A 12,716-nucleotide genomic window follows, 5' to 3' on the forward strand; every position below is an offset into this window, starting at 1 on the left:
AGTTCTCAGAAGTGTAACTTAATAGTTACTGAAAATACTGCATGGAATTTATCAGTTAGACTGGTCTTTTGCTCAAAATATTTATTAGCTAGTGTCTGCCCAACCTCATGGAAACAGTGAGTCAGCAGTTCCTAAGGAAGGGATTATCAAGGCATAGAAAAGAGGAAGCATGAAAGGCACCTTATTTTCTTTTAAAGATCACAACAACCTCCTTGTCTGAGTGTCCACAAGCCCTTTCCCATCCTAGCAGGGTCATGTGAGTATTGGGGCCCAGTGCTGGAAGGAGGCATATCAGTGCATGGTCGTGACCCTGCTCCCCAGGCCTGGCTGTTCTGGCTTGAAGCATCTGCCAGACTCATTCCTGGTCCCACAGGCATCTTCTCACAAGACTGTATTAAGAAAAGGACCTTAACATAGGTAAACCCATGTTTAAAAAAAGTGCAGCAGTAGATCTGGTCCTCTGGCTACACCTTGAAGGGGTGCCCAGCCTGGATTTGCTGTTGCAGTGCCCTCTGCCCATGTTCCAATTAGAGAAACGATCTGGCCAACTCGGAATTCTTGGGGTTTAGTTAGTTTAGGCTAGATATTTTCTTAACCTTGGAGAAGTTGTTTTTATTTTTTTAAATCTAGGGATTAATTGGAGTAAACCTAATTACCTGTAATTTTATAACATCTCCCAGGCAGTTTTAATAGGCAAACAGGATTGAGAACTCTGTAGGCTCAATTAGGCACCTCCTTTTTCTTGGGGATTATAGTAAGTATAACATATAAGCTTCAAATCCTCTCCTCTGCCCAGAGGAACAGAAGCAAAGGGCATTGTAAGGTACAACAGGCTTTGCTGCCTGTGTGCTTTTGGAAGCCCTCCCTTTCACACACAATTTCCCCAGATAGTTAAGATAAGTTAGGGCCAGGAAAAATGCTTGTCTCAGCCGTTCATCAGATAGTGCAGGAATGGACACGGAAGGCTGCCGCCGGCCCTTCTCTGTCCTTGCCGCTCAGTCTGCCTTCCTCCCCTTCTTTCTGACCTTCATTCCCTCCACTCAGCTCACTTAACGAGTACTCTTTTTCTCAGCTGCCCTGGGTGATCACCTTGTTTCCTTACATTTTGCTCCTGGTGGGAGAGGCAAAGATGACACCTAGCTAGTCTCTAGCATGAACTGCTGAGTGCTTGGCTCTTCTGTTTCCCTGTCAGAGCCTCGAGTGCTCTTTTCAAGGTCATCTCTGCTAACCCAATGCACATTGCAATGGTTTTCAATTTCCAGCTGCCCCAGTGGGATCCGTTCCCAATACTCTGCATCCAGCCGGTGCCCTGCCTCACCACAGCAGCAGGAAATGCTCAGCTCTGGAAACGAGTGAGGGAGTGGCAAGGTGTTTCATATACCAAGCTGCCCTGTGTTGAAGAAGGTTGAAAAGGTATCAGTGTATGTGCAGTGCCCAAGCTGGCATTCCCACACTTACATCTGGTGGATTTTCAACCCAAGTCAAAGGATCAACAGGCTCCAATTACAGAGGCCAGGGATTCCTTGGAAGCAATTCAATGCAGTCATTTTGTTCACAGAAGACTCTCCACTGAGATGCCTTCCCTGACCTACTGGGGCTGGAGTGGTTTTGCATAGGTGTTCCCACAATACCCTGAACATGGTATTTGTGTATGGTTGGCCTCCCTCATGCCCCATGGCTGTGTCTCATTAAGATCAGAGCCCCTGAGAAGTTCAGCCATAAACATACTGTGTGACCATGTGATGACGTAGCGCTTGATGGTGGGAGACAGGTATGAGAAATGGAGAAGTTTGCACATCCTAATACTGTATAAGTGTGAAGGTGAAGGCTGATTTTGCTCCCTGCCTAGCATCTAACCCAGCTTCCTTGTAGAGAATAATTTTGCAAAGTATAAGTACAATGGTGGGATTTGGCCCTTGAGGTTGGGGAAGGGAGTGGGGGAACAGGAAGAACTTCTTAACACCAAAGCTTCACATGCTTTGCATGGGCAAGATGGTATTTTCAGCAAAGGCTCAGGGTTAAGCAAATTTTGGGCTGAGGACTTCTGCCACTGTAAGTCAGGGTCACCACAACACCTGCAAATTAGGCAATGTCCATTTTATTTGGCTTTATTTGGGTGAGGGGAAGGGGCCTTGTGTGACCTTGGACAGGCTACTGAAGCAAGACTGGGAAAGTAAGGTGTACCTTTAGCGAATGTCTGAGTAAAACCTGTTCTCTGGGGTTGAAGTTAGTAGATACAGCAGGGGTCATGGACATGACTTCATAGCCAGAGGGTCACTGGATTAGGAGAGCACTGTTCACTGTTGCTGCAGCCTTGGCCGAGCTCTAATTAGACTCGATCTTAGCCTTGTCTGTGCAGTGGAAAGATGCAGGTGTGAGGTGTGGGGAGAAGATCAAACAAAATAACAGGCATGAAGTTTCTTAGAAGATTCAGGGGCTCTGCAAACATTAGGAGACATGGTGGTCACAGGGTGGCTGTGCCCAGTGCTGCAGTGAAGGGCTGCCGAGGGGCATACTAAAATCTTGTATCGTAGCTCCTGGGAGCCTAGGAGGGTGCGACAGGCCATTGCTGTGCAGGTCGACTGTGTCCTCAAAGATTTCCTGTTCCTGGGGCAGGGGGTTGAGGGAATGGGAGGGTGTGGTCTTCACTTTCCTGGGGAAAGAGGAAGGAAGGAGGAACCAGTTCTGCAGTCCCTTTGAGGGCGTGCTGGGCTGGGGAGTGTCAGGGCAGAGCAAGGCTCTGACTTTCCTGGGATTCTCTCTCCTCTTCAGTAGGTGCTATCTCTATTGGCTCTCCCGACCCTAATGTCTAGATATTGTGAGAGTGCTTAAAATGTACTTGGGAAGCGTCCATAGCTCAATACAAGCATGACACGAGGCTGTATTGAAGTCGGCATGAAGTTTTGCAGTTCGGCTGTCATCAGATAGCAGAGAAGGGAGGAAATTGATACTCAGTGAGCTCCTACGTGGCCCCAGGCCTTGATCCTTCCCAGCCCTATGAGCAGTACGATGCCCCTTTATAGATGAGGTGCTAGGTGCTACTAGAGCTGGGGAGGGTCTAGGAAACCACTTTCTCAGAGAGCTTTGGCTTTCACACTAAAAGCAAATAATCATACAGAAGACTGTGTTATCATGAAGCTCAGCTGCAGAGATATGGAGGTGCCAGAGGCTGCAAAACCATCTGAAAAATATCATTGGCAATGGATCTTAAGAAGGTGCAACAACCTTCATTTTGCAGGTAAGGAAACAGACCCACAAAGGTGAAGAGATTTGCTTAACTTTGATGGCAAAATTGAAATGAGAACCCCAGGTTTTCACTCTTATTTGCAGAGACAGTTTGCCTTGCAAACAAGAGAATACTCTCTTCCTGTTTTGCCCTCCTCTCTCCCTTCCCCTTTTGCTACTATGCCATGAAGCACCTGCCCATCTCCATTCATGCGGGGCCCAATACCACAAGCTGATGTGCAAGTGGGAGGGTTGAACTGTACGGGCTGGACAGACGCTTATGCAGCCAGTGTTCCGGTTAACCCTGCCCTCTGCCCTCTTTCCAAATGTTCTCTCGTCTGCCTTTTTTTCTCCCCTTAACAAATATGTTTGTAGGGCAGCCTGCTGATTCTTTGTGGCCTCTAGTAGACTATGCCTCCTCCTACTCCCTTCTTAGCTTAGGACGAGCAAATATTAGCTTGCCATTACAGGTGGGTATAGAGTTCAACTTTGTCTTGCTCAAGAGACAACTTAAACAACCTCCAGTCCACTCCCTAATACCCTGTTCATCCTGGTCCGGGGTCCCTTTATTTAAGAACATTGTCTTCCTTCCTTCTTTCCATAAAGGTTTACTGAGTGCTCCTTCTAGACCAGCTGTGGGGATATAGCTGTGCACAGGTTGTCAGTACAGCACCCCACGGTGCTGTCCCAGGGTCCACAGTCTAGTGAGGGGAGACTAACAAGTTACTGAGCCACCACACTGGACTGTGAGGTGCCTGGCTGAGGGACACTTCACCCCCTCTGAGGGCTGGAGACTTCCTGGAGGAAGTGCAGCCTGAAGCATGTGGAAGGGTGGCTGAGGGAAGGATGCCATGGAATGGGACGTGCTGCAGCAGGAGCAGCCGTGGCGGAAGCTTGGCGTGGCTGGAGAGTGCTTGGGTGATGCAGGAGCTGTGGTGCAAACTGTGATGCATGTCCCGTCCGCACCCCGTCCCCCCACCAGCTGTGCTCCTCAGAAGTCTGTGTGTCTCCTGGCCCCAGGCTCCCTGCCACAAACTTCTTCCTTTCTTTACCTTAGGGATTCAGCATGTTCTTGAGCAGCAGAGTGGAGAAACCTACGTTCTAGCCCAGTTCTACTGCTGATGGTTTGCTGACCATGGGAAAGTCTCTTCACTTCCCAGGCCTCAGTTTTCACATTGGTAGAATGGGAAAAGGGAAGGAGCCCACAGCTAAAAGCTGAAGTAAAATTCTCTGGAGGCTTCCTTAGCTCTAAAATTTGAATTCCACAAACACTTTGATCTCCCCTGAAGGAGGCAGGGAGCCTTCCTGTTTACCTACGATTGCTTAAGCCATAGTTGTGTTGTCTGCTGCTGAAAGAAGTTCTCATAATCAGGACTGGCTGCATATTTTGCAGACCTTAGTGCAAAATTGATGTGGGCCCCACAGTAGACCATTAAGCCATGTGTGGGCCCTGTGTGGCTACACCAGCCACAGGCCCACAGAGCTGCCCTGTGATGTGACAGACTCCTGCTAGTGCAGGAGGGATTTAGGGCTGGGATTATGAGAGGGATTTTCCTACATTAATGGCTAGGGTCCATGCTAGGATGACAACAGGCTAGCACCTCATGCCCACCCTTCTGTCGCCAGCACCTATTTTGGAAGAAGGGCTTGCTTCGCTGGTACGGGTTCTTCTGTTTCTGGAGGAAAGACTGCACTCTTTACTAGGGAGCTTCAGGTTTCCAGAACAGATTAATGACTGTTTCAGATTTGCAACTGACCCCAGTGCCCCCTGCCCTTGGGGACAGAGGGACCAATCCACTTTCTGTTCGTCTTCCCTTCCCCCTCCACTCCCTCATAATGAACCTCTTTCATGCCTCAAAACACCGACTCCAGTCCCTGCTCATTACCCTTGTGTGGGATCTGGGACCACGATAAACTCCCCCCACATTTCCTTGAGTCCCTGATGTTTTAAGAAGCACTTGCAGCCAGAAGGATTGAGTCGTCCTCACCTCTAGTCACCTAAGGGAGTGGGGGTTTTTCTTCTGAATTCTGTTTTTAAAAGATTTTGAATTTTTTAAATTAATAATTTTTTTAACTTAAAAATAATTCAGAATTTCTTCTGAATTGTTTTAAAAAAATCTTAAAAACAGAATGTCCTTAATTTTGTAGTATAAAAACTCTTTGAGCATTACATTATCTTAGGTTTTTGTGGTTGTTTCAGGTTTTACATCTAATTTCTAGTCCCCTTACAAGTGTCCTAGCTAGGTTTTACCTTCTTAAAAGTCTTTTCTCTTTTTCCTCTCATATTACTTTCACTCACTCACTCTTCATCTAGTACAAATAAATTCATTTTTCTACCCCATAACTCTAGTGCTGCTTTTCTTTTTCCTGGTTCTCATAATGATCATCCAACTTCTCCATGTTCACTGACACCTTGAAGTCATCTTTGAATTCTTTTTTGCTTTGACATTCAAAGCATTCTGCCTCCCTGACTCCCTTTCCTTCCCTCCCTGTCTCAGCAATTCAGTTCAATTTGTTTGTGTTCATTCTATCTATCTCTGCCTCCCTGCCTCCCTCCCATGTGCTCACTTTGTGTCAGGCACTGGGGACATAGAGATGAAATGGCAGTGTAGAGAGGGGCAGAATATATAAATAAATAAATAACATGCAATTAGATATGCACAGGGCATGGAGGTGGTAAAATGAGAAACTGGTTAGTGAATAGGAGTTGAGAAGAATGTGTTAGCAGGAGAGCTAGACACACTCCCAGCAGAAGGAACACTGTACACAGTCATGGGGGTATGTTAAAGCATGATATATGCAGGAAGCATGATCATATATATCATGATATATGATATTTGCAGGAAGTTCCAGGTCTTGGCATACTGTTGGAGCATCAAGTTAGAGAATCTGGTGACAGGGCAGGGATTGGTGAGAGTTTGGTCTGCAGTGGTAGGCAGGGGCTAGGTCTCAACAGGCCTTATATGTTATCTGAAGACACGCAGGCTCATCTAATGGTCCTGGGGCTCCACTGAACTGTTTTAAGGAAGGGAGTGACATGGTCAGATTTTATTTTGGAGAGACAGCTTCGCAACACTGTTGAGAATGGATTTCATCAGTGACTATCCAAGTCAGGGAGGCCTTTGTAGGGGATAAGTCAAGGAATGATGAAGGCCTGAACCAAGGCTGTGCTACCAGGGAGGAAAAAGACACACTCAAGAGGTATTTTGGAGGTATGATTGGTAGGAGTGAATGCTGGGTCAGAGAAGGAATGTGTGGATGACACCCAGGTCTCTGGCTTGAGAAAGTAGGTGTGTGGGAGTGCAGTGACCTCACTCAGTCCTTTCCTGTTGTATTGTCCATCCTGTGTCAGGCTTATGTCAGCTGCCTCTGCACTCCATTCTGTTTACACTGCATAAATCCGGCCTTCATCTCTTGCCTAGATTCTTGAAGTATCCTCTTAATCTCTTTTGTCCATCCTGTGTCAGGCTTATGTCAGCTGCCTCTGCACTCCATTCTGTTAACACTGCATAAATCCGGCCTTCATCTCTTGCCTAGATTCTTGAAGTATCCTCTTAATCTCTTTCAATCCATCCTATATACTGCTGCCAAAGTAATCTTCCAGAGCAGCTCAGCATGAATCTTCAGTGGTTTCCCATTGCATATTGAATAATGTCCAAATTCATTAGCCTGACTATCAATATTCATTGCTAGAGGAGAAGGGCTCTTTTCCCTTACAGAGTCCAATTTTTAGTAGAGGATGAAGCATATCAAATGTGAAGTAACTGAATGTCAAATGGTCTTTAAAAGGGGTGTAGAATTTCAACTCTAAGGGGAAAGAAGAAAGGAGGCGAGGTATCTCCTAGGGGTGACCCAAGGTGATCTGGTCTGTTCCCATCATGTCTCTCCAGGTATATCTTTCACTTCTCCCCTGCACCTGTGCTCTCTGGTCCATCCAGACTGGTCTCATTGTGGCCTGAAAATAACCCTTTTTCCCTCCTGGGTAGACTCCATTGCCTTTGCCTGGAATATTTTCCCTCACGTTTCTGCCTGTTGAAATTCTACACGTCTTTGAATATCCAGCTCAAATGCAGCTGCATTGAATCCCCTACCCAGAAGGGACCCTCCGAAGCACTTGACCTTCCTTACGGCACTTTGTACATTTGACTGTGTACAGCACCTAACATGTCTTATATTTTATCTATCTCACTAGATCACTAGACTGGGAGCAGAAATGGAAAACTGGAGGCCTCGGGCCTGGGTCCGGCCTGCAGGTGTATTTTTGTAGTTTGCACATTTTTTCCCCCATCAGAATTAATTCATTTAAAAAACTATAACCTATGTCAAACATACAGAAAAGTTCAGAATATGAGATAATCTATTGTTGGGACCTATCACCAAGAATGAGCAGATTTTCCGCTGACACGTCACCACCTGCTTTTTAAGAAATAAAATATCACATATACAATTTGAGTGCTAGCCCATGTATCCTTCTCCTGGAGCTGCTCTTTACACTGTTTTTAAAATTTAGACTTAGTTGCCAATATTTAGAAATCAAGAGATTCACATAAAAATTGGCCCTCCGCCACTGTTCTGCCAGTTCTTAGGCAGCCATCACCCTCTGGCCAGCTCCATCTCGGCCCTCTGAGGCGCCCTGGTTAAGTCCCCGTACCTGAGTTTGGCACCTGCACTACCTAATCTCCCTTCCATAAGCACTTCTCACCTGGCGGGCCATCCTCCTCTCTGCCTGTCGCTCTCCTCCCCTCTCCCACCTCCACACCACCCTCTTCTCGCACCACTGCTCAGGCTGTCCCCCTGCCCGGACCCCCCCACCCCTCACCCCTCTACCCAAGTCCCAGGAATCCTTCAAGGCCTAGTGCAAGTCCCACCTGCTCCATGACGCTTTTCGCGGTAAGGTCAGCTCAGCTCCAATCTCTGTACTTGTAGATACATAGCACTCAACCCCGTGACCGAGCACTTACGCGTGCTTTCCTTCACTCCCTTCCACGTGCTCTGCAGAGTCACCAGGTGACAGGGAAGGGACGGGAAGGTCCAGGCTCCTTCTCCCCTCCGAGCCTTTGCTGCCCCCGTGCGGTGCATCGCGTGCGGTGCACCCGGGTTTGGGTGCAGGAGCTCGGACCTCCTGGCACCGGAGTCCTGCGCCCACGGTTACGCTGGGATGGCGACTTTGCTGGTCAAAGCATTCGAGGCGTTTGTGCTTATTCAGTTGCGACCTCCAGCGAATCCGATCCCCTCTTCTCTTTCTCCGTTCGCCTCTTGGACACAATGCTCCTTCCCTTCCCTTCCCTGTGAGCGTGTCTCCGGTGGGTGCACAGGTGTGGGACTTCACTGGGCTAATATCGAGGCCGAAGGGCTCTTGTCCCGAACTCCACCACCCCCCTCTCCCTCCCATGCTATTGGCACAAACATTCGGGAGCTGTGCACGCCTGACCAGAGCGGGACAGGCGCTGGCTCTCGGGGTCGCGCCGCGGAGGGGGCAGCGGGCGTCCCCTTCTCACGTGACCCCTCGAACGGCGCCATCTGTTCCCTGGGGACCCGACGGCGGAGGGAACCTGCTGCTCTGGGCCGGCGTGTGTCCCCTCCTTCAGAGTCAGCGCTTAAACTCTCTGCTTTGCGGTACCCAAATTGGACTAATGAATGAGCTGTAAATTCCGCGGCTGAGGAGGAGGCCGTGCTGGAGGGGGCGTGACTCTTGTCCCTACGTGAGGACGGCAGGGCCACCCCGGGTCTCGGGAGGCGGCTCCCCCGTCGCACTGCGGCCCCCACAGCCACCTCCCGCCTGCTGCGGGGCATCGTCCCTGGGGACGCTGATGGGGTTTGACGGTTGATTGTCCGGTCGCTTAGTGACTGTGCCATCCTGAGGTCCCCAGCGTGTCGTGATTGGCCCCCTCTCCTCGGTGAGAGGGAGAAGACTGAGAGGGCCCGTGGAGAGGAGAGCTGGAGGGGAAGGAAAGAAGGAAAGAGGCTGGGGAGGTCGAGGCGTACGGGAGGAGAGGATGCCAGTTAAGGGAGAGGGGTCGAGGAAGAAGGAAGGCACAGGAGTGGAGTCCGGAGGTGGCAGAGCACACTTCTGCTCTTTAGGCTGAGTAGGAGGTAAATGGGGGGGGGGGTAATTCACACCTGTCCCCTTTACTTTCCCAGGAACCCATGGTGTGGCTTCATTGTGTCATCTGAAAGGCCCAAATGTGGGGTTATGAATTATGTACCAGAACGGCCAGCACCTCTCTCCAGGTGTGTTCTAGAGACCTTCAGGGAAACTGGCATTGCAGGTGGAGGTTGGATCCATCTTTGTTCCTCCCTGCCCTGCCCAGGGCCAGATGGTGGGTAAGGTGCACAAACCCTCCCAGACGCCCCTCAGGGGTTCTCCTGGGTTCCGAAGTCTCCTGCACAGGACTGAGCAAGAAGGAGGCAGCCCAAGGGGGCTGGGGCTTTTAAGTCTGTCTTCCTGGTGGACTGACCTAGCCACTTCCAGCTAGTGTGACTGTGAACAAATTTCTTCATCTAAAGTGGGAATAGTAATCCTAACTCATAGTTTCTGGTGAGGTGATAGGTTCAACCTCTTGTATATGTCTGAGACATAGTAGGTGCTTAGCCAATCTCAGTTCCCACCTTCCCTCCCTGACGACCACTCTGCCCACCCCAGTTCCATGCTACTTTTCTAAATTGGAGATGGTGATACCTGGTGATAAAAAAGAAAGGAGGAAAGTACATATTAATGAACATAAGCCACACCTCTCTAGATTAGGCATCAAAACATTTATTGTTCTTTCACTAAGCTGTCTGAAGGATTAAGAATTTTTAAAAGAAAAGAAATGCTTTAGCATTTAAGAGAAGAAATGGTACTAATGGGCAAAACTCTAAGTAAAAAGAAGCCCTGAATAGTTCAGAACCAGCAGCTGAGATGTTGGTAACGGCAGCTGAAGCAATTCCACGTGTCTGTCCTCTGGTTGATGGTTAGGGCAGAAAGCTTCTGGCTGGGCCAGTGACTGGGAAGGTTTCGGGTGACATGAGGAAGACAATAACTTAGCCATGGTGTAAAAGGGAGGCAGTAGGACCTGGGCTCGTGCCCATGTCACTTTCTGCATGAAGCCAGAAGGGGAGAGCTTGACAGACATCTCCTAACAAGACCCTTATCCGCATACCTGTCACCTCGGGTTACTGAGTCTTGGTTTTCAGGGTCTCCTTGTGCTGCTCCACCAGGGAACCAATCCACTCCGTGGTTTTCTGCTTGGCTTCCTCCCAACTGAAGAGGGGCTCGTATCCCAGATCTCGCTGAGCTTTCTTGTAGGTGAAGGTGAACACACTATTTGACAATGTCACTAAGTGGCGGTTGAAAGGGGGTTGATATTTGTAAATTGGACTCAGCAGGAAGCTCACTATTTCCAGTAGGAAGGCAATCCAATACTTCAGAGATAAAGGGAGGCTCATTCTGGAATCAAGGCTAAGGCCCCATTCTCTGCTCAGAGTGTAATTCAAGTTATCATAGCTTTGGTGAGGTGTGTCATCTGAGATGTTCATTTTAAATCCAAAAAATCAGGAGGCCGTACTCTCAGAATATGGACAATCCTAGTTCTTAGCCAAAAAAAGACAGTTGAGGAATTCACATCACACATGCATACACACAGCTGTATATAGGCAATATACACTCTTAAACGTACATTCAATTGCTTGTATTTTTCTCCTTTTGTTGAGGACCAGTAAAAGATTTGCCTCAAGGACTATTCTTTGAGTCACTGAACAAAGAGTCAGTGAGTTGTGGGGACATGCTGGAGACCCACACTCTGTTGCTGGTTAAGTGTTCTCTGCGAAGGCCAGTGTGACTCCGTTTACCCAGTTATGAAAAGTAGGGGTGATTAACCACCTTCTACTCAGCCTTCTGGAGCCCTGCACTGGCCTTTTGTGTTGCACCTGGTGGAGAACTGGAGAGAAGAGGGCGCCCTCTGCTGGGGGTACCTGTAGTGGGAGGATTTTGTGGAATTCTTTAGCCACGTGGAATTGAAGCTCACAGAGGTAATCCAGAGCACCTTCCCTTGAAGAAGGAAGGAATTTCCTGTGAAAGGGATCATTTCTATGTATGGATGGATGGATGGATGTATTTTTTTTTTGCCCCTTTTGAACCTCTTTGTGCAATTTGATTTTCCAGAGGGACATCTTTTTTCTTTTTTTAAAAAAATTAAATCTAGAGCCTGCCCGGTGGCGCACTGCTACAGTGCACCGCTTGGGAGTGCGGCAGTGCTCCCGCCGAGGGTTTGGATCCCACATACAGACCGGTTCCCACTCACTGGCTGAGCGAGGTGCAGGCGCAACACTGAGGGTTGCAATCCCGTTGCCGGACACGAAAAAAGACAAAAAGGAAAAAAAAAATTAAATCTAGTTGGCAGGGAAAAATTGGGGGTTCATATATCTGCAGGGAAGAGGTGGACATCATTGTGGAGTCTCTTCCAAACCTGGGAGTGGTAATGGTTTCAGTAAACTGATGCCTCTCACACCACTCCTTTCATGTCCCGTCCCCCATTGCTGGAAGCTATGGAGAGTAAGAATTATGAGAAAGAATCTAAAAACTAAAAACGGGGTGCTCCTAGCACTCTCCTTTCAGTGTGCGGGTAGTTAGGAGTGTGGCTAAGTAGAAACTAGAAAGAAGAGGTGGTGCTGGAGACCCAAAAGCAGTTAGTTGCTTTAGAAAGGGAGTCTGAGAAGAATAAATTTGGAGGGCCCAGCATGGAGGGCAGACGGGCGGGAGGGCTGGGCTTGTGGTACTAGAGAGACTGGCCTCCGGGATCAGAGGGATGGTGTCAAAGTTCCTTAAGCTGATGTGTCTAGATTTAAAGTAGACTGGAAAGCCACAATTCAGAAGGAGCCACTAAGTATTTAAGGGATGAGGATCTAATGAGGATGTACTTTGGGCACTTGTCTAGGAACTACTATTTAATAGTAGACCCAGTGGTGAGCTGAAGAGATGGTATTATCGATCATGGGAAACGATTTTTAACTAAGAAAATTTTGTGGGAAGGAAAGTGCTGGATAATTCTGTCCTGTCAGACCTCTGTGAACCAGCTTTGTTAGTTCTCTTGAGAGGAATCCTCCTTTGAGATGGGCGGAGGGCTCTGGGTGTTCTCTTCAGCCCACACACGAGGGCTAAAGGGATGACTGAGGAAGCACCTGTAAGGTGTGGTCTGGCCCAGGGCAGGCAGGGGTGGCTGGATAGCAAGAGTGTGAAGTCAGAGTTTAGTTGACTTTTGGTTGGAGCAGCAGTAGAAAGAGCTTTTATGGCCTTTAGAATCCCACATGTGTGGGGCCGGCCCGGTGGCGCACTGCTACAGTGCGCCGCTTGGAAGTGTGGCGGTACTCCCGCCGAGGGTTCGGATCCCACATGCAGACCGGCCGCTCACTGGCTGAGCGAGGAGCGGGGGCAACACCGAGGGTTGCGATCCCGTTGCCGGTCCCGGTCCGGTACGGGCATGACACTGAGGGTTGCGATCCATTGCCGGTCA

General features: G+C 48.8%; 1 protein-coding gene across 1 annotated transcript in view; it reads right to left on the reverse strand.

Annotated features, from left to right (window-relative positions):
• Positions 1–9,960: 9,960 nt before the first annotated feature.
• LOC103607308 (3 beta-hydroxysteroid dehydrogenase/Delta 5-->4-isomerase-like) overlaps positions 9,961–12,716 on the reverse strand; it is an 8,019-nt gene continuing 5,263 nt past the window's right edge. The window contains exon 4 of the mRNA XM_008591825.1: positions 9,961–10,730. Within this exon, the coding sequence (XP_008590047.1) occupies positions 10,381–10,730 (350 nt within the window). The 3' untranslated portion in view covers positions 9,961–10,380. The remainder of the gene's footprint in view (positions 10,731–12,716) is intronic.

This window comes from Galeopterus variegatus, unplaced genomic scaffold, assembly GCF_000696425.1.
Source record: "Galeopterus variegatus unplaced genomic scaffold, G_variegatus-3.0.2 Scaffold7329, whole genome shotgun sequence".
NCBI lineage: Eukaryota > Metazoa > Chordata > Mammalia > Dermoptera > Cynocephalidae > Galeopterus > Galeopterus variegatus.